The sequence below is a fragment of the Muscardinus avellanarius genome, assembly GCF_963383645.1.
Source record: "Muscardinus avellanarius genome assembly, chromosome: 18".
Classification (NCBI taxonomy): Eukaryota; Metazoa; Chordata; class Mammalia; order Rodentia; family Gliridae; genus Muscardinus; species Muscardinus avellanarius.
The window spans coordinates 44,982,422-45,005,405 of record NC_137804.1 but is presented as its reverse complement, the minus strand read 5'-3'; the positions used below and the strand labels follow the sequence as shown (position 1 = coordinate 45,005,405).

The 22,984-nt window shown below is 42.2% G+C and overlaps 1 protein-coding gene across 1 annotated transcript; it reads left to right on the top strand.

Annotated features, from left to right (window-relative positions):
• Positions 1-10,057: 10,057 nt before the first annotated feature.
• Positions 10,058-21,873, top strand: LOC308276663 (vomeronasal type-2 receptor 116-like; the record flags this gene model as incomplete). Its single annotated transcript, XM_080715487.1, has 5 exons — positions 10,058-10,471; positions 13,332-14,138; positions 15,971-16,198; positions 18,472-18,595; positions 20,957-21,873. The coding sequence occupies 5 exons, from the start codon at positions 10,058-10,060 to the stop codon at positions 21,871-21,873; spliced, it is 2,490 nt and encodes an 829-aa protein (XP_080571613.1).
• Positions 21,874-22,984: the final 1,111 nt, after the last annotated feature.

The window sequence follows — 22,984 nt, the reverse complement described above, 5'->3', positions numbered from 1 at the left end:
AGGGCGTGGCAGTGGCGCCATATTGCCACCGGTGGCAGCAGCAGCGAATTCACCGAGTCCACTACAGCTCCATCTGCATACTCAACAACAGTGAGTCAAATTGTGGCCCCAGAGGAGAAATCCCAGTACTGCACTCCCAGGGACTTGACCCAGTGGGGGAGTGGCGGTGGCAGAGATATCACACCATAGAAGAATGCAAAACCTGGCACCCGCCCCATGGTCTAAAGCAGCCTCAATTGAATCCCTGGGTCTGAGACTCTGCGATACAACCCAATAAAGGAGTAGTGGGGTCTGAGATACCACCAACTCGAGATCCAGAGCACCTTAAGTGAAGTCATAGTGACCTAAGGGAAGAATCCAGAGAAGGCACAAACTTCCAAAATCATGGGAAAGAGGAATAACAATGGAGCAATGAATGCCCACAACCCCACAACATCAGAACCCGATAAAACAGAAATTCAGAGATTTCTAGAAGATCAAATCAGGAAAATAACTGTAGAAATAATAGAGGTGTTTCGAAAAGAATTCAGAGAGAGCCAAAAAGAGATAAAGAATGCAATTAATGAAGTAAAGGCCTCAATTCAAAGTACAAACCAATTAGACCACATGGAGAACAGAATCTCGCTCTTAGAAGATGATCATTCCAAAAATGAACGCATAGTTTCTAATCTAGAAAAAAAAAATCCGACAGCAGGAATCTGACATTGAAGAAATATGGGCCCATTTTAAGAGAGCTAACCTAAGAATAATTGGAATAGAGGAGGAAAAAGAAGGTGAAACCAAAGGGATCAACAATCTCTTCAAGGAAGTAATAGCAGAAAATTTTCCAAACATAGAGCAAGAGGTTGATACACAGGTCCAGGAAACTTATAGAACTCCCTTTAGACAGGATCGGAGAAGAGGATCCCCACACCACATAATTGTCAAAATGACCAATGTGGAAGCCAAGCAGAGAATCTTAAAGGCAACAAAAACAAAGGGCCAAGTGACATTCAGAGGCAAACCGATTAGAATCACTCCAGACTTCCCAAACCAAGTCATGAGAGCCAGAAGGGCATGGAGTAACATATTCCAAACTCTGAAAGAAAACAACTTCCAGCCAAAAATTTCCTACCCACCAAAACTTTCTATCAAATTAGATGGGGAAATAAGAAACTTCCATGACAAACAGAAACTGAAGGAACTTATGTCTTCAAAACCAGCACTAGAGAAAATACTCAAAGAGATTAACTACAAAGAAGAAATAGGTAACACACACCAGAACCAGAGAAACAAGATTTTCCATCCAACAGACAACTAAGATTGGTTATCTGTGGAGATTCATTATTTATGTTAGTCTTTTACCTATCTCTAAATTGTATTGTTTGCTTTTATTGTTGCTAATTTTTAGGATTTCTAGTTGGAATATTAATATACCTTCAGATATAGCATTTGGAAATATTTTATCCCATTCTATCAGTAACTTTTAACTCTGTTTACATTGTCTTTGGATATACAATATTTTTTCTATTTTTTAGGGAGTTTGTATACCTTTCTGTTGCCTGTGCCATTGAAATCGTATCCAAGAAATCACTGCCAGTTTCAGTGTTGAGAGGTTTTATGACCCAGATTTTCTTCTAAAAGTTTATAGTCTTAAGATTTATATTTAGGTCTTTTATCTATTTTGAGTTAATATTTGTATATGGTGTTAGGTAAGGGTCCAATTTTATTCTTTTTCATGTAACTATTATTTTTCAACAATATTTAGCTAAAAGATTATTATTTCCTCCACCAAATGTTTGTGGAAACCTTGTCAAAAATAACTTGACAATATATGGAAGAATGTATCTCTAGGCTTTTATTTAACTCCAATGGCTTATATATCTGCCTTTATAACAGTACTACACTGTTTTACTTATTGTAGCTTTATATGGTTTGAAATCAGAAAATATATATCTTCTAGCTTTGTTCTTTTTTGAGATCGTTTTGGGTATCTAGAGTCCCTATTCCATATTAGGATAGATTTTTTCTGAAAAATAAATATATAAATATATGATAGTTTCACCTAAAAAAGGGAAAAAATATTATCTGGTAAGAAATAAAGCAAAAAGAAATACTGAAATGTTATCTTTAAGTTATCAAAAGCTTGGTATCAGACAAATGATACTGTTATGTGAGATTATCATTTTTAATTTTGGATAAATTGCTATAATACTAGATGTCAACTACTAAGCCAAGCATGGGAAGGAGGGATGGGGAGGGAATGGGGTGGGGATCGGGTGGGGACTGACTGGGCGATGTGTGCATGTATGTCTACAAAAGTTTTTTTGTATCCCACTATGATGTATGAATACAGTGCACCAAGAAAAATTTAAAAAAAAATAAAGACAAAAAAAATAAAAAACGAATAAATAAAAAAAAACAAAACAATTTAGCAAGATCCTGTTCCAAAAAAAAAAAAAAGTCTTGGGATATACCTTGGAAGTAGAGTGCCCTTGGTTCAATCTACAGTACCAAAAAAAAAAAAAATCCCAAATGAACAAAATGATTACACAAAGAGATGTGTGTCTATGTTCTTAAATCACATTGAACCTCACTATGACGTGTAACTGAAATTATACATCATAAAGTGGACTAATGAAATTGTACCAGTGTTGAGAAATTTGCTCCAGTATTGATTTTCCAAAAAAATAATAAAAGGCAGTCAAAGCCGGGGTGTGGAATAGTCACTCAGGCAGGGAGGGGCAGCAGCGGTTACTCTGCAGAGCTCCTCTCCTCTCTCTCCCTCTCTGACCTGTGGTGTTCTATTAATTAACTCAAAGTAAGAATTAAAACTCAATTGAAGCTTATCCCTAGATGCATGTAAGACTTAGGAATATCATAAAGGCAATTAAAACCTGTAGCCTTAAAAATACATAAAAACCATTAAAACCCCTAAGATCACAGTGACTCTGTCTGGCCATAAAGATAGCAAGGGCCGTATGCCTTGCTCTTAGAGATTATATAGAGCTATACCAGCTATAATCAGTGTCTATTTCCCCTCTATTTTTTGTGAACAAAACCCCCACAGTGGATGACAGCCAACACAGCCCGATACAGTAATGGTGGAAACAAGGTAGATTACTGTCTCCTGCACTTAGTAAGTGCTCTGCCCAGAGACAAAGAGGCACCACCTGCTGAAGAAATAAGTTACTAGCCCATTGTCTTGGTAATACTGATAAGAACGTATCAATACATAATCTGTATTTAAGGGCTGGGGCCTGAGGGGGTCAGAGTTCTGTTTTCGAGGTCTCCAGAGTGTCTTCCAGGCACACTACTTTCCTTATCTTCCCCTCCTATTTCCAACGGACTTTGTAATAAAGATTGTTTGAAGCTGCAACTGGGCTGACAAAAATTTTTTTTTTTTGGTGGCACTAGGGGTGGAACCTAGAGGCTTTCTACCTCTGAGCTATATATATATTCCCAGACCTATTTTATATTTTATTTGGAAACAGGGTCTCACTAAGTTGCTGAGAGCCTCACTAAGTAGCTGAGGCTGGCTTCGAACCTGCACAATCCTCCTGTCTCAGCCTCCCAAGCGCGGGGATTACAAGCGTGCGCCACCACGCCCGGATGAGCTGACAATTTTAATTTCCCTATTCAACAAATTTTAGTTGAATAGAGGAAAAGAACCCTCGGGGCCATCACAGCCATAAAAAGTATGCAAATTAAATTAAATTAAAAAGCAACATTGAGGAATACAGAAACTTCGTAAGTGTCCTCACCATAGACAGTGAAAGGTAGGTGTGATGACGCGTATTTTGAACAGCTTGATTCAGCCATGACACAATTTTACATGTAGCAAAATAGCTCGCACGCCTTTATTATATCCATTTCATTTCTATTAATTGTAAGCATTTTGAAATAAAAGACTCTGTAGAGAATTTTTTATGGTTTTAGAATTTTAAGTTTTCTATTGTTGGGGTCTAGGGGGAGGGGGCGCCCCACCTTAAAATAACAGAGGACCCGTCAGGGAATGCAAATCGCAAGCAGAGTTTATTTAAAAAAAGAAACTGGCTAGCCAGGGTCGAGCCTCTCACACGGGTGCACAGGTCCGGTGAGTCAAGCAAGACCCTGAGAGCTTCCTGGCTGCACCTTTTATAGCCCCCCAGGGCCGTTACATCAGGGCCCGAGCGTGCGATATTCACAGCCAATGATTCTAAAGAGAAGCACATTCCAAAAGTGAGTGACAGCAAATAAGTTTGAAGGTCAATCCCCAAGTCATAGCCCGCCCAGATCGACCCCTCCCGCGGGGGAGCTAGCGATCGAGCTCTGCAGGGCATCCTCCCTTGGCCCTCCTAGTCAGGTAGGCAGTGCTCTTGGGCGTGGCAATCTTTTGAATCCTGGGGATATCCAAAGTGAGTTAAAGAAGATACGTTTTGAGGAAAACAAGTGCGGGGTACGTGCCTGGTCACCCGTGCCTGCATCCAGGCGGGTTGTAAAACCAGACGTCACTTGCAGATAGAGGGTAACAGGTTTTAGTTCTATGCAGGGGAGGGGGGCTCTCAAGATTCTAACATCACTCTAACACTATGAAGAATGATGGGGTAAAAAGAGAGACATGGTCGCTAGATAAATATCAGGTAAAGCACTGAGCTTTCTCGGTGGCATGTTAACCTATACAGTGGTGAGTGCTTGGTACCATTTCTCAGTGGGCAGAGACAGAACATTAGATGGACGTCAGAGGTTTAACTCTGAAGAGGTAGGGGTGGTGTGACCGACAGATCTCTGGAACACAGCCTCCTTTCAAAACTACAAAGACTATTTCTTCAAGGAAGATTCTGCAAACATGGGAGTGGTGGTGGGCGCAGGATCAAAACACAGTGAACGGTACAGGTGACATCAGCCCCCGACCTCACATTTAAATTTCTTGTTTTTTTTTTTAAATTTTTTATTGGTGCACTGTATTCATACATCATAGTGGGATACAAAGAAAACTTTTGTAGACATACATGCACACATCGCCAGTCAGCCCCCACCCGATCCCCACCCCATTCCCTCCCCATCCCTCCTTCCCATGCTTGGCTTAGTGGTTGACATCTAGTATTATAGCAATTTATCCAAAATTAAAAATGATAATCTCACATAACAGTTTCATTTGTCTGATACCAAGCTTTTGATAACTTAAAGATAACATTTCAATATTTCCTTTTGCTTTCTTTCTTACCAGAGAATATTTTTTCTTCTTTTTTTTTAGGTGAAACTATCATATATTTATATATTTATTTTCAGAAAAAAAATCTATCCTAATATGGAATACACTAGGTGGAATTTTGCTACCGGGGCATTTTGTTGATTCATATACCCACCTTTCTTTTTTATTTTGTGGGTTTTTTTTTGTATACTTTTATAGGTTTGCTGTAATTATACATCCTAGTGAGGTTCAAAGTGGCACCAACATACATGTACACATCATTAGGTGTATTCTTTCCTTATATGCCCCGGCCCCATTTCCCCTTTTTCTTTCCCACGAATGTTAGAGAGATTGGTGGTGATGCCTTCTTATATGGATAGCGAATTATTTGGTCTTTTTTCTTCTTCCATCTTCCTCTTTTCCCTCCCAACTTCCTTCCCTAGCCCCCCTTCTGTTTTTACTCTACTGGTTTCTCAAAGGTCCATTTTACTTCCTCTTTCCTCTCTAGCCTCCATATATGAGAGAAAACATATGACCCTTGACTTTCTGAGACTGGCTAATATCACTTAGCATAAAATTCTCTAGTTCCATCCATTTCCCTTCAAATGACACAACTCTCTTCTCCTTCTCCTTCTTCTTGTCTAGGGATGGAACCCGGGGGCGTTCTACCTTTGAGCTACACGCCCTGCCCTATTTTTTATTCTTTATTTTGAAACCAGGTCTCACTGAGTTGCAGAGGGCCTCACCAAGTAGCTGAGGCTGTCCATGAACCCCAATCCTCTGGTCTCAGCCTCCCGAATGCTGGGATTACAAGCATGCGCCACCACGCCCGGCTTGTTCTTCTTTATGACTAAGTAAAATCCCATTGTGTGCATATACCACATTTTCTTTATTCATTCATCTGTTGATGGATGTTTAGGTTGATTACTATATTTGGCTATTATGAATTGTACTGCTATAAACTTTGATGTATATGAATCACTGTAGTATTCTAACGTCATTTATTTTCCAAAACAATCTCTTTCTCACTCTGACCCATTCCTCAGGGCAGTGGACTGACATCAAGCATAAACCCCTGGGTTCTGTGCAGTTCATAACAGCTGTCCCAGGACGCGGTTGTGCCCAGAACCTCACTGAACTGTGATGAACTCATGGAGGATGGGGAGAAGCAGAGGTGCAAACATGTTTTTACAAAGTAGTATTTTTTTAGCAGGACAGAAGCTGGCAGGTGCAGAGCCCCAGGCACTGGGTCTCCAGAGCTCCTGGGTGGGATTGAAGTAGAATCATAAAAAGACAGGGCACTGGAGCTGCTCTGACTACAGACACCACAGCTCAGGTCTCAGCATCGTGACTTCCGTATGAATGCCCTCTTTTCCTTCTCTCTATGTCAGTGCCTGGAAAAAAAGTTCTGCAGTCTTTGCATGTATCCAGGGCATCCGGCAATAGTGGGACTCTGCTGTGCCTGCACAGACGTCACGCTGGGATTCTGCTCCTTATCTACACATCTCAGCTATCTCTATACTGGGCAAGGTCCGAGATGTCCTTTTCTCTGTTTCTTTTCTTTCTTCTCCTACAGCCTTTGCAAACCTCCTGGGAAAATGATTTTAGGAGCTGTTTCCAATACCAGAAGCCTCGCATCCAGAGAGAAGGAGAGCTGGTGCTGGGGGTCTTTTTCCCCCTTTACTATGTGACTCAGGAAGCATCTGTGACCCAGCTATCCTTTTTACTGAAACCGGATCATAGTGATGTACCTCAGAGGTAAGGTTCACTTGGATACCTGGCCCTTCTAGCTGTTTCAACTTTCCATCCCTTTTTAAAAAATGATTTCACTTTGTTTTTGTTCTCTTTAGTACTAGGGATCAGATCCAGGGGTGTTCTATCTATTAGCTATACACCCAGCCATTTTTAATTTTATTTGAAACAGTCTCACTAAGTTTATTAGGGTCTTTCTAAGTGTCTGAGGGGGACCTTGAACCTGTGATCCTCCTGTCTCAGCCTCCTGAATACTGGGTTATGGGCATGCACCACCAGATCCAGATTTCCTTTCCTCTATGTCCTCTGTGAGTTCTCGGGTTTAGTGGAACCTATAGATATTTTTCACTTTGCCAGAGTTAAGCAGGAAGAGATTCTTAGAGGGTGAAGATCCTCTGTGAGAACCTGCCTTGTTCATGAGGCCAGTACGGGGAAAAGCGTGGGAGGCTTCAGTTCATGTCACAAAGCTGGAAGCCCAACCTTACTTTCTGGGGCCCAGCCACAGATGTTTCTGCTCATCATCTTTGACACAGAAGTAGGGCAAGCATCACAGGGTTGTCATCTGCCTGCTTCTCTCTGTAATTAGGTTTCTCATGCTTAACCGAACAGAACAAACAGTGACATATTAGTAATTGAATAATGTTATTATATCCGCATAATTTAAATATAAGAGAAACACTACCATTAAGTGCTGGTTATGTTTTTTATTTTATTTTATTTTTTATTGGTGCATTGTTGTCATACATCTTAATGGGGTACAAGCTGGTAGAGGCGTACATGCACACATCACCCACTTAGCCCTTCCCCAATCTCCCCATTCCCTCCCCCTCCCTCCTTCTCATGTTTGGCTTAGTGATGGACTTTGATATGTTTGTGAATGTACATCTTGAACATTAGGGAATTTCCCTCTTCTCTCTCCCATCCCCCTCTGCTAGGTCACCTTGTTTGCTCCTCTATGGTTTCTCCTTCTTCACCTAGAGTTCCTCCTATGATCCTTTTACTCCCTAGCTTCCACCTATTAGGGAGAGCATCTGATTTTTTACTTTTTGTGACCGACTAATCTTACTTATCATAATGTTCTCTAGTTCCGGCCATTTCCCCACAAATGATGTAACTTTGTTCTTTATGGCTGAGTAAAATTCCTTTGTGTGTATATCCCACAGTTTTGTAATCCATTCATTTGTTGATGGACATCTTGGCTGGTTCCATAGTTTGGCAACTGTGAATTGCACAGCTGTGAACCTAGATACCCATGCATTAGCTTGGTATTTTGGTTTCCATTCTTTTGGGTAGATACCCAGAAGTGGTATTGTTGGGTCATATGGTAGGTTCATTCCCATTCTTCTGAGGATCCTCCATATTGTTTTCCAAGGTGGTTGCACTAATTTGCAATCCCACTAACAATGTGCTAGAGTTCCCACTTCTCCACATCCTCACCGGCATTTTTTTTTGTTTTTGTTTTAATGATTATTTTAATAAATATTTAAAGTGTTAATAAAAATAATAGTACGTCATATAGAAGGTCACACATAGAGACTTAAGGAAGGAGGGAACTCAGCCAAACTGCTGACAGGATTAATATTTACTCTACCATAATACATTAACAAGTGAGAATTTTGTAATGTTTAAGTTGAGAGAGAAACAAGCCAGACTCAGAAAGATGAGTATGTCATGTTTTCTCTCATGTGTTGCATCTAGAGGGAACATAAGAGAAAAAGGATTTCATTAAAAGCAGACAGTATTCCATTAGGAGACTCTTAAGACAGAGGGAGGAGAGTGGAAGGGCTGGTACTTGGGAAAGAAATTAAATTAATCATGCTTGTTCAAATATGGCACAATGAAACTTTTCCACACAATTATTATGCACCAATAAAAAACACCAAAATGACAATAACAGCACTAACAACAAAAAGAGCTGAAAATAATCCATGAAACAGGCACATTGGCACAGTCCCGTCATCCTAGTACTTGGAAGGCTGAGGTGGAAGGATCACACATTCAAGGGCATCCTCAGCAACTCAGCTAGGCCATATTTGAACATAAAAAATAAAATGAAGAGGGTTTGGATTGAAGCTTGAAGGAAAAGCACCCCTGGGTTCAATATTCAGTGCTACAAAAAAAAAATTAACAACTAAGAGTGTTGGGGATATAGGTCAGAGGTAGAATACACCTGGGTTCAATCAACAACAACAACAACAACAACAACAACAACAACACACACACAAGAAATCTATAAAAATTAAAACAAATTCTTTCATAAACTTAAACCTTTGAGAGCTAGCTCTTAAATCTAAGAATTTCTATTTTTTGGCAAACATAAATAGAAACAAAATAGAGAAGGGTTGGAAGAAAAAAGAGAAAGTTTCAAGGAGAATTCATTCCAGGGAAATAAAGCCAAGGAACACAAAATAAATGAGTTAAAACCTACAAAAATAGATTAGAAGTTTTGGATAAAATATTCATGTTTGAAGAAAAAGGTGATATTTTAGCTCTTTCCATAGATGTTTATTTAGTGGAGTAGTAACTACTCCATCTAGAAAGAGCTGCTCAGAATACTTCCAGGGAACCTGGCCAAAGGGGAAATCACTCCCGAAATTCTGAATAATGGGCAGGGCAGGTTCTATCTAAAGATTCCTGAACACAGAAATCATTAGCAATTCTTTGTATGTTCTGACTGCTTGGCTCATGCCTACAATCCCAGTACTTGGGATTGGAAGAGACAGGAAGCTTTTAGACCCAAGGCCAGCCTCAGCAACTTAGGCAGACCCTTAGGAATTTAGTGAGACACTTTAAAAAAAAAACTAGTGGAAAGGCTAGATTATAGCTCAAAGATCGAACAACCATCAGTTCGATCCTCAGTGTCATAAAACAAAACAAGAGTTTATGAAGATGAGTGTGAGTCATTTTTACACATGTCCGTAAAGAACACCTTGATTCCTAGGTGCCCATCAATACACCTTGAGTTAATAGAAACTTAAGACACAATTTGGCCAAGTGGACAGCTATTTTTTCCTGCTAAACTTCATCTTATTAAACTCAATGCCCCACAAACCTCTCAGGGTTTGGGACACAGTTGATGTCACCAAGAGTCCAAAACCTATTCCAAGGTCTCGCAGAGCCCTGGGTGCCATACTCGTGCCAGGTCTGCGTGCCATGGCAGGGCCATCTCTGAGGAGCATCCTTGGTCTAGCCTGTGATGGTGCTGCAGCTGGCTCAGGACTTGCCCCTGAGCCACCTGACATCACCCTTCTCTCTGGTGCTGCTCCTCTGTCCAGGTGGTTCTGGAAGAACTACCAACACGTTTTGGCCTTTTACTTCACGATCAAGCAGATCAACAGGGACCCTCACCTGCTCCCCAATCTGACTGTGGGGTTCCAGCTCTACAATGCCTTTCCCAGTGACCGCAGGACCCTGGAGACTGCTTTGATGTGGCTGTCCGGAGGTGATGAGATTCTCCCTAACTATGAGTGCAGGACCCAGCACAGACCTGTTGCTGCCATTGCAGGAACCTCGCCAGCATTTTCAGCTGAGATTGGGACCCTGTTGGAGCTCTACAAAACCCCTCAGGTAAGTTGGCCAAGAACTCTGTAGAGAAATGTGCAGATTTCCCCCAGTGCTTATCCCTAATATGTGACCACGGACAAAGTAGAATTTGAGTGTATATCAATCATGAGGGTTTAGGTGATCAGGTCACAGTAAATTTCTAAATCCTTGGGATAATCAACAGTGTAAGGGAAAGATGAACGAGAAGGAGGTCTGGATATTAAGCATCTAACCAAGCTGGGTGTGGTGAGATACCTGTAATCTCATTACTTGGGAGGCTGAGGCAGGAGGATCACAGCTTCGAGACCAGTCTGTGAAACATAGAAGAACCCCAGCAACTTAGGGAGACTCTCTATTTAAATTAAAAATGAAATATTGTTAGGACTATAGCTCAGAGGTAGAGTGCCCATCGGTTCAATACCAAAAAAAAAAAAAAAATACTCTCCCCCAACATATTCTTTTCCAATCACTGGGATTATTGATTTCTGATAGCTCACAGTTGTGACCCTCCTAGAAAAATGTTCACAGAATTGAAAACAGGACATGACCATCTCCGTGTCCCCTAGAGACCAGTGACTGTCATATGTAGGGAGAACAACACCTGAGCATCTGAGTTGGGGCAACAATAAAGTCCATTGGAGTTCCAGGGATCCCAAGCAGGAGCTCAAGCTCAGAGACACTTCTACTGGGATTTACCCACAACCCTGCCCTAACCTGCCTTGCTCACATCCGTCCAAGCGGATCTCTTGAGAGCGTCCCCAGTGACATTTCCCATTAACACCTGCAGCTTGGAAGTTCATTGTTAGACCACCCAGACAGCTGGAAAAATGGGATGTGGCCAAATGATGAGGGTTCTTCTGGTGTAGCTTTGGAAACTGTATCTGTCCTCGAACCTCCCCTATCTCACTTGAAGTTTTTCCTTGCCATGATCTGTGAATGGAGCACCTCTGCTGTTTCTTGCCACTAAAGTTTCTGCCTTTGAGACAGCTGACCCGGGGCACAACCTCCGAATTATTTGGAACTTCTAAATAAACCTTTCCTTCTGTAAGTGGTGCTTATGAAGTATTTTGGTCACAGTGATAAAAGCAAAGAGAGCTGATGAATAAAGTCCTTCCCGTGTTACAGGCACTTTGCAGGAAGCCGCCCTAACACAAAGAGCAATCAAAATGGGCATTGCTGTCAAACACAGGCAGCAGCCTGGGAGAATCTGTTCAGGAAGGATTGAACTTTAGAGAATCAGAGAGAATAAGCGGAGGCATTCTTCGAGATGGCATAAGATGTGTTAATAAAACGAAGTCAGGGGCACCAGGAGGCCAGTGCAGTAAGGATTCCCTTAGTCATCAGTGTTCACGGGCAGTACTGACTGCCGGGGCTGGCTCTGCTCCACAAGGCACGGGAGGAGGAGTGAAATGAACACTGCTGTCTCAGTCATGCTCCCCCTGAAGTCCACGCCTCTTTATTTCTCACTGCAGGGGATAAATGGACATGTAGTTCTCAACTTTTCTTTCTTCTCCTTACTTCTTCCTTCCTTTTTAAAAAAGTTGGTGCACTGCGGTCATACATCTTAGAGGAGCACAACATGGTGGAGGCACACGTGCACGCCATTCATCTAGCCCCTCCCGAATTCCCACCCCATCCCCCCGCCACCCCATCCTTCTCATGTTTGGCTTAGTGATTGACTTTGATATGCTTGTGAATGTACACCATGTACCTTAGGGAAGTTTCCTCTTCCCCTTTCCCGTTCCCCTTAGTTGGGTCGCCTTATTTGCTCATCTAAGGATTCTTCTTCTGTATGTAGAGTTCCTCCTATGACCTATTTTCTCCATAGCTTCCACGTATTAGGAAGATCATCCCAATTTTTAAAAAAATGTTTATGACTGACTCTAATATCACTTGGTATACTCCTCCACTTTATTCATTTCCCTGCGAATGACATAATTTCTTTCTTTCCTTCCCTCTTTCTTTCTTTCTTTCCTTCCCTCTTTCTTTCTTTTTTTCATTCTTTCTTTCTTCTTCCTTCTTTTGGATTGAACTCAGGGGCCTCTACCTCTTAAACACACTTCCAGCAATTTTATTTATTTATTTATTTATTTATTTATTTATTTATTTATTTGCTATTGGCTATTGAACTCAGGGGCATTCTGCCTCTAAGCTACATATCCACACCAATTTTATTTTTATTTTGAAATAGGGTCTCATGAATTTGCTGAACGTGTTTTTAAGCTTCTGAGGCTGGCCTTGAACCTACGCTCCTCCTGTCTAGCCTCTCAAGGACTTTCACTACAGGCATCTGCCACCACAACTAGTTCTTTGTTTAATTTTTAAATAGTGTCTCACTGAATTGCTGAGGACCCAAATTGATGAGGTTGGCCGAAATCCTGAAATTTCTTGCCTCATTATACCAAGTGCTGAAATTATAGCTGCATCCCAGCATCCTGGCTCAACTTTTCTTTCTAAAGAGGAATGACACTCAGAAATATGAAGTTTTGTGTGCTCAGAATGAAAGAACTGGGTAATCTCTACAGGTCTTTCTCTCCACTGAAAAGTATTTTATTCAATTCCTTTTCTCTCTTCTCCTCTCTTCTCTTCTCTTCTCTTCTCTTCTCTTCTCTTCTCTTCTCTTCTCTCTCTTCTCTTCTCTTCGTGAACCCAGTGAAATTCTATCCCATGCCACAAAATTAGCCCCTTTTGCTTTTTTAATTTTTGAAACATTGACCTTGAGCTGAAATCCTTCAGTCTCAGACTCCAAGTGCTGGAGTTGCAGGTGTGCCTCACTGGGGCTGGCTCAATTGCCCTCTCTTGTATAGAATATTCTTATCCCCTTCTCAGGAGACAACTCCAAATCCCTCTAAACTCAGAATCATATTTTTCTTTGCTGACTCAGGTCACGTATGGACCTTTTGATCCCATGCTAAGTGACAAAGACCAGTTCCCATCGCTCTATCAGATGGCCCCTGAGGACAGCTCTCTGGCCCGTGCAATGGTCTCATTGCTGCTGCATTTTGGCTGGACGTGGGTGGCCATCTTAATATCTGATGATTTGAAAGGAGAACGGTTCCTTCAGGGTCTGAATGTGGAAATGGTGAAGAAAGATATCTGTGTGGCTTTAATACAGAGGCTCCCTTCCACGAAGACAATGTATGGGTCAAGTGATATCACTTTCATGACCAGGATCGGGGTTTCATCTGCAAACGTGCACATTCTCTATGGTGAAGTGGGGAGCCTCATCACCATAGACATCGCAGCAGAATTCTTTCTGACCACGGGCAAGGTGTGGATCATGGCAGCCAAGTGGGACATCGTTGTGTACGAGATGAACCACATGCTGCATTCTTTCCATGGAAGCTTCTCATTTTCACACCACAAGGGGGAAATCCCTGGCTTCAAGAGTTTTCTTAAGACAGTCGACCCTTCCCAGTACCCAGAAGATTTTTTCTTCAGTAAATTGTGGCTTCATCTTTTTGCCTGCTCACCTGCTGGATCATTATGTGGAAAACTTAGAGTTTGCAGACCAAATACCTCCTTAGAGTCTAGACCAGGAGATACTGACATCACAACCTTTTCTGATTCTAGCTATTTCATCTATAATGCCGTGTATGCTTTGGCCCATGTCCTCCATAAAATGCTGCTGGAAAAAATAGAAAAGGGATCTCCAGAAGATGTGGAACAGCCCAGGATTCCTCCATGGCAGGTAAGCCTTCTCTGGGAGCAGGAAGTGGTTGAGCACTTGCTGGTATGTGTGGGTATCACAGCGAGGTGAATCATGACAGTGTAATCTCTAGTTAAGCAGGATCAGGATCTGGCAAGATGGAAGATGGGCACTTTCACACTGGCTGTAGGTATATCTGAAACTGTTATCAATGTGGAGAGAATTCTGCTACTGGGAGCTTGCGTTTCAAGCTATTTAATTGAAAAATATAAACAGAAAAGCATTTTGTATTGCAGGATAAAATGCAGTCAAATATCTTAATAGAACTTTTGAATGAGAGATTAAAATTGCTTCAATCTATGCTTTTCTTTTTTGGGGGGAGGCAAGGGGGAGTACTCAATTTCAGGGAACATGGACAAAGGACCTATGTCCAATTATGGTTATTTTATACATCATACTGTGTATGGAGAGGCCAAGCCCTCGGTGAGGAACATTTGTTGAAAATTAGAATGAACTCTATTCTGGCATGACTCTGGGAAATGAATTATTCACTCTTTGTTGTTGACTTGTAGTTTTATTTTGTTGTGGTCTGAGACAATACATGATATATTTTTTTTAATTGGTGAATCTTAATGGAGTACAAGATGGTAGAAGCATACATGCACACATAACTCATTTATCCACTCCCCCTTCCAACCCCATTCCTTCTTTTTGTTCTTCTCATGTTTGGCTTACTGATTTACTGTTTTTTTTGTGGGGGGGGGGTGGCTGGGGATTGAACCCAGAGGCATTTGACCTCCAAGATATACCCCCTGCCCAATATTTTATTCTTTATTTTGAAACTGGGTCTCTGAGTTGCAGAGGGTCTCACTAAGTAGCTGAGGCTGTCTGTGAATCATGATTCTCCGGTCTCAGTCTCCCAAATGCTGGGATTACAAGCGTGCGCCACCACGCCTAGCTTGAATTATTTTTTAAAAAACAACAAAGTTGCCAGGCATGGTGGCGCATGCTTATAATCCCAGCATTTGGGAGGCTGAGACCGGAGGATCACGGTTTGTGGACAGCCTCAGCTACTTAGTGAGGCCCTCTGTAAATCAGTGAGACCCAGTTTCAAAATAAAGAGTAAAAAATAGGGCAGGGGGTGTTTCTCGGAGGTCAAATGCCCCTGGGTTCCATCCCCAGACCTGCAAAAAAAAAACTTGTTTAAACTATCAGAGGTTAATTACTTCCCACAACACAGTGTTGTGGGTCCAAGAGATTCAAAGACTAGCTCACTCCATTTAAAATATCATTAAAATTGAAGAGTTCTCCTTTTTTTTTTTATTTTGGAAGACATCCATAGCTCCCTATAATTCCACCAGACAATAAGTCAACAAGAAGGTTCAAAAACAAAGACAGAAAAGAGTGCATGTTATGCCCTTTTTAAACTTCTACTGAGATATAACTGATCTACACAATCAGTTGTACATATTTAATCTTTACGTTTTGATGAGCTGTGGCATGCAGACACAGGGCTGTCCTCCTTATGATGAAGACACTAAACAGCCCCACCTCTGTTGTGGACTTTCTATGTGCAAGGATTAGCATCTAAGACTCAGCAGACAGAATTTGATGGTCAGGGTTGTGGCAGAGCTCATGCCAATATCACCTCTGGATGAATCCTAGATTCACTGGACTCCATCACTGCACCACTGTGTCCATGGGACAACTATTATCCTCCACTGAGCCCATGAGAGGTTGACTACCCAAAAAATAGACCGGAGCTTCTACCAACTAGGAATCTGAGTGTTGGGGGAAGAAGTGCTTAGGACTTATGGAATTTCCACCCTTAATTTGTATGCATGCCTCATTTCAAATCAATGCCTCTCCTCCAGCTCCATCCATTCCTGAAGAAAATCCATTTTACCAATAGTGCTGGAAAACACATATCCTTAGACAAGAAAATAAACCAAGTGGCCCAGTATGATATCCAGAATGCTGTGAATTTCCCTGCTGGCCTTGGGTTGCTGGTTAAAGTTGGGGAGTTTGCCTCAGGGAGTCCACTCCATGAAGGCTTGGTCATCAATGAAGAGATCATAGAGTGGCCTGTTGGCTTCACACAGGTACAATTCTGTTTCTATATCAAATATACACAGAGGGATCTAAGTACAGTCTTGAAGGGCTGAGGGTATAGCACAGTGGAAGAGCACTTGCCTATCATGCTCAAGGCCCTGGGTTCAAGTCTTTGTACCGCAAAACTAAATAGAGTCTTGAGATAAGACCAAATGTGCCACCTTTGGCACAGCACTAAACTTAGCCATCCGGTCCTGGTTTTGTGCTATGCAATTTTACCTTGACATATTCTGAGCTAAAATCTATAGAATGAGCAAGTTTGTAGAATCTATATATTTAAGTTCGGGTACATTTATTCATGCAGTGGTAATAAATTGAACAAAGTTAGTGAAGAGTAATAGAGAAAATACAAATACATAAATATATCCTTTCATAAACCTTGAGAACATTTGTCATATATGGTTAGAATCCTATGTATATGTTAGTATATACTATAAATACAAGTAGATTATGGATTAATATTCCATTCACCTGTAGGAGGTATTGTTTCTATTTTTTGAGTACTTCTGATGATACTTTTCAATTATTATTATTATTATTATTATTATTATTATTATTAATTTTAGTGGTACTGGGGTTCCTGGAAACCCTTCTACCTCTGGGCTACACTCCCAGACCTTTTTTTTTCTTTTTTTTGGTGGTACTGGGGTTCCTGGAAGCCCCTACCTTCGGGCTACACTCCCAGACCTATTTTATATTTTTGAAACAGGGTCTCTTTTTGCCAGCGCGGCTGTTTTCGAACCTGCGCGATCCTCCTGTCTCTGCCTCCCAAGCGCGGGGATTACAAGCGTGCGCCACCACGCCCGGCCTCCCCAGACCTATTTTATACTTGTATTTGGAAACAGGGTCTCTTAAGCCAGCGTGGCTGGCTTCGAACCTGCGCGGTCCTCCTTGTCTCCGCCTCCCAAGCGCGGGGATGACAATCGTGCACCACCACGCGCGGCCAAACTTTATTCTCTTGAGCATTTTTTTCTTCTATTTTATTATTATACTGGTTATTGAACCCAGGGGCATTCTAACTCTGAGCTATTCCTCTAACATTTTTTTTTTTATATTTTAAAACAAGGTCTCACTAAGTTACATTTTTTTTTATCAGCCTACCAAGTACTTGATTACAGGACTGCACCACCAAACTCAGCTCTATTCTGCATCTTAAAGCAATGAGAGATTTTTTTCCTGTGTTTTTTTTTTGCAAAGTTGGACGCTTCCAGCATATTTTTGCACATTTTTTAGTTCATTACAATTATACATCACAGTGAGAAGTTCAATAGGATACACACACATGCACACAGCTCCTGGTGTATTTTCTTTGGTATATTGCCCTATTTTCTCCTCTTCCCTCCACATGCGTATTACTGAAATTGGCAGTAATCCTTTCATATATTGCCATAGTATTATTTTAATTTTTTCTTCCTCTGTCCTCCTCCATTTCTTTAGCTGTCTCCCTCCCCAAATAGCTCTCTTTGGTTCTACTGCATTTGATTTATATAAAAATAATTTTGAACCCATAATTATATTCTCAATTTCTGGAAATCCATGCCTCACCTGGCCCCAGAAGCCCGTAAATGTATTAGCTATAAACTATTGTGTGTCACATATTCTCAGTGGAGAATGAGGTGGAGAGTGAGGGTGAGGAGTCCAAAAATCCCCTTCAAAGACACAACCCTATTTGGGAGGCTGAGACAGGAGGATTGCACAGGTTCGAAGCCAGCCTCAGCTACTTAGAGAGGCTCTCAGCAGCTTAGTGAGACCCTGTTTCCAAATAAAATAGAAAATAGGTCTGGGAGTGTACCCCTGGGTTCCACCCCCAGTACCTACCTATCGCGCTCTCTCTCTCTCTCTCTCTCTCTCTCTCTCTCTCTCTCTCACACACACACACACACACACACACACACACAACCCTAAAACATCTCAGGCATACAAAATTCGCAGAACAACATTGAATATTACATAAAAGTAAAAGGTAATTTGGCGATGAAGTGAGAAGTGACAGAAACCTGGAGGTATGGCTGGTGAGGTCAGAACAAAAGCAGTCTGATGCTATGGTGATGTTTGAAAATCACTTGAAGAGAGATGGGTCATTATTCAACATCATAACCCAGAATCAAGCGTCAAATAGATTTGGCATGGCAGCAGTTGGAGGAAGTGACAGATGATCATCTCTTCAAGATCAAAATTTTTTCCCATGAAGAGAAAGATTCTGACATCTTGCTAGACTGGATAATAATGTACAGCACTCTGACCACTGCCTCTTTTCCCTCAGACTCCTCAGTCTGTGTGCAGCCAGAGCTGTGGCCCAGGATTCTTGAGAATCCCCCAGGAAGGAAGACCAGTCTGCTGCTTTACTTGTGTTCTGTGCCCAGAGAGACACATTTCCAATGATTCAGGTAAAAAAATATACAGAACAAACCTACATTAACCCCTCCCTATAATTATTTCTCAGCATAAAGAAGACAACGTCCTTGGCAATGGGTCGCAGAGGACTTTGTTTGCCATCCACCATCTGCTCATTGATAGATTCTTGCTAGAGCATGTATATAAGACAGAATCTGAAAGAATCTGTTCATGCTCTGAAGCAAAGTGAGTGTCTTACTCAAAGAACTGTGGGAGAGAATTATTCTAAATTATTTCAGAATCCTATCTGGTTATACAAGTCTTCCCTACAAAAAGAAAATAAACACCTCAAGGGTGGGACGAGCAAATGCCTACCTATTCTGACAAAAAATATTTTATTTTGTGGTACTGGGGGTAAAACCTAGGGGTGTCCTACCTCCGAGATACACCCCAGCCTATTTTTTTTCATTTGGAAACAATCTCTGGCCAGGTCGCTCAGGGTCTCACAAAGTCACTCCAACTTGAGATCCTCCTTGGTTTCCCAGCTTCTCAGATTACAGTTGTGCATACCCCACTGACAAATTAAATTCATTTGAAATAAAGACAAGTCAATTAATAAACCCATGGTCCTGGGTGCTTTCATCAGGTAAGAGCAGATGTTAGTTGTCCCACAAGGCACTTTCGATTATGCCAAACTCACAATCCTTATGATCCACCACATCACAGAGAAAATGGTGAAAAAACCATGTTTTCAGTTGTAAATGAATAGAAATTGTAAAATACAATCTATTTTCAAAATTTTTGATTAAAGTGCCCAAGACCCAGCGAGGCCAGAATCGGAGCCTGCCGCGAGGCAAGGCAGGTGCTGGGGCCTCCGAGGCCGGGATCAGAGTCTGCCGAGGGGTTAGGCCGGTGCCGGGGCCACTGGCTGGCATCGGAGCCTTCTGTGAGGCAAGGCCGCTACTGAGGCCTCTGAGGCCTGAATCGGAGCCTGCCGAGGGGTTAGGCCGATGCCGGGGCCATCGGTTAACATCGGAGCCTGCCGTGAGGAAGGCCGGTGCTGGGGCCTCCGAGACTGGGATTGGAGCCAGCTGAGGGGTTAGGCCAGTGTCAGGGCCAGCGAGGCCAGAACCAGGGCCTTCTGTGAGGCAAGGCCGCTGCTTGAGCCAGCGAGGTCTGGATCAGTCCACCGGGTAGCCAGGACACAACTGGGGCCGTCAAGAGTGGGATCGGTATTTGCAACGCGGCATGCACAGAGAAATATCGCAGAAAATTAAAACCAGATGCTTCCCCTAATCAGCAATAACTAGAAGGAAACAGGCAACAGGAAGTGGTTGCACTATAGAAAGGGCCCTATAGTGAAGCAATTAAGGTGACCAACCAGAGGGTATGGAATAGGGGAGGATGGAGCCTCTTTAAAAAGCAGGAGGTACATAAACACATGTATCAAAGTTAATCACCAAACAAGCATGGGATCGAGGGAGGGGGAGGGAATGGGATGGGGGCTGGATGAGGGCTAATTGGATGATGTGTGCTTGTATATCCTCTCAAGTCTTATATTCCAATGTGATGTATGATTACAATGCACCAATAAAAATAAATTAAAAAAAATTAAAGTGCCCAAGACTCAAAAACTTAATTATAGCTGAGTAGGGTGGCAAACACTTGCAATCCTGGCTACTCAGGAGGCTCGGATAGAAGAATCACAAGACTGAATCCAGCCAGGGAAACTTAGACCTTGACATAAAAAGAAAACAAAAAATATGGGATATATCTCAGTAGAGCTATAGTAGAGCACCCTTAGGGTTCAAACGTCAGCATCAAAAAGAGTTATATAACAGCAATTAAATTTTATTTGAAGTTCTAATGTTTTCAATGAAAACTGTTTAAAATAGAAGAAACGTGGATGAGAATAGTGACAGGAAAATGAAAATGTAGTATGAGGAAAAAACTTCTTCCAGCTGATGTCAAGTTAAATGCTAAAACCAGTAGAAATTAGGGTCTGTTTAGACATAATTGGAGTTTCTATAATATTTAGGTCGTTTATTTCTGCATTTGAGCTCGCATAAGAAAAGTTTCCATCTTGATCACTTTAGGTCAGTATTATAAGCATGGAAGTGCATAGCTTATCATGAGGAAGACCTAGAGGGTGTTAGAGAGAAGATTTAGTGATATCACTGAGCCGCAGGAGAAGCAACTGAGACCCACAACATGGTGAAGGTCCCGTGGAAAGGTGGGTACTCTCTGGAGCTGGACGCATTTTCCAGATCAAGGATGTCACAGCCTACTCAAGGGCTTCTCCCTGTAACATCACAGGCAACCTGTTCTGAGAGTGACATTGAGAAATGACGATGGGCTTCGATGGGTCAAAAAGGACACATCAATTCAAATAAACTACTGATTTTCCCCTCCAGATGCAGAGCAGTGTATCCAGTGTCCCCCGCACGAGTACCCAAACACAGAGAGGAGCCGCTGCCTCCCCAAGGTGGTGGCCTTCCTGGCTTATGAGGAGCCCCTGGGGACGGCTCTGGCCTGTGCTGCTCTGGGCTTCTCTGCGCTCACAGCTGGGGTTCTTGGGGTCTTTGTGAAGCACAGAGACTCTGCCATCGTCAAGGCCAACAACCGCGCTCTCAGCTACGTCCTGCTCGTCTCCCTCGCCTTCTGCTTCCTCTGCTCCTTGCTCTTCATTGGCCGTCCCAACATGGCCACCTGCATCCTCCAGCAGATTGCCTTTGGAGTCGGGTTCACTGTGGCTGTTTCCACTGTCTTGGCCAAAACTGTCACCGTGGTTCTGGCCTTCAAGGCCACTGGTCCTGGAAGAAGGATGAGGCAGCTCCTGGTGTCAGGGGCTCCTAATTTCATCATCCCCATCTGCTCCCTGATCCAGGTGATGCTGTGTGCCATCTGGCTGGGAACCTCTCCTCCCTTCATTGACACTGATGCATACTCTGAACATGGCCACATCTTCATCGTGTGCAACAAGGGCTCAGTCACTGCCTTCTACTGTGTCCTGGGATACCTGGGCTCCCTGGCCCTGGGGAGCTTCACGGTGGCTTTCCTGGCCAGGAACCTGCCCGACACCTTCAACGAAGCCAAGTTCCTGACCTTCAGCACGCTGCTGTTCTGCAGTGTCTGGGTCACCTTCCTCCCTGTCTACCACAGCAGCAAGGGGAAGGCCATGGTGGCCGTGGAGGTCTTCTCCATCTTGGCCTCCAGTGCGGGGCTCCTGGGCTGCATCTTTGCCCCCAAGTGCTACATCATTCTCATAAGACATGATAAAAACTCCCTGAAAGGTCTGAAGGACAGAAGTTCTAAGAGAAATAGAAGCTGAGCAGTAGTCTATTTTTTAAGACTGTGGGAGCTATACAACACACAAGGAGATAGAAGCCTGGGAAAATCAGGGTAGCCTTCTAAGATCATGTGGTCAGCATAAATGCCAGCTAAAAACAGAAAGGCAGGGCCTCAAAGCCTGCACATCTACAAAAATAAGAATATCCTCGACTTTCATGGATGATAAGTACAGTTCCTGGTGGTGAGAGACAAAAACACATGCCTAGAATAGTCATCAAATTAACCCAGAGAACTGGAGGACATTATGCTAAGCGAGATTAGTCAGTCACAAAAATTAAGAAATCGGATGCTTTCCCTAATATGTGAAAGCTAAGCTAAAGAGAAATGGGTCATAGGAGGAACTCTAGATGAAAAAGGAAATTCTATAGAGGAGCAAACAAGACAACCTAAATGAGGGGATGGGAGGGGGGAAGAAGGAAATTATCTAAAGCACACAATGTACTCAAACATATGGAAGTCACCCACTAAGCCAAGCAGGGGAAGGAAGGATGGGGAGGGAATGGGGTGGGAATTGGATAGGGGCTAAATGGGCGATGTGTACCTGTATGTCCACACAAGTGTTTTACCCCATTATGATGTATGAATATAATGCACCAATAAAAATTAAAAAAAAGAAATTAACCCAGAATTACATTTATCAGCATAGCAACTCACAAATTCCAGGATACACTTAAGATTGTAAAGAGATTTGCAAATTATTATTTTAAAAATGAAGGTGAATCATCCTGATTAACATGCACATCAGACTAATATCCAAATTATTGTAGGTTTAGTGGTACATGTCTATCATCCTTTTGGATGACAGAAAATGTAGAAAGCAGAAACAAAAGGATCACAGGTTTAAGTCAAGCTTCAGCAACTTAGTGAGGTTTTGTGTCTTCTAAAAAACATAGGCTTGAAGTCTAATTTTTCTGATATCATAGCTACTACTCCTGCTTGTCTTTGAGTTATATTGGCATGGATTACCTGGCTCCAGCCCTTCACCTTTAGTGTGTGAGTATCTTTACTGGTAAGGTGTATTTTTTACAGGCAACATATAGGTAGATTTTGATTTTTAGTCCATTTTTGCTAACATGTCTTTTTATTGGGAA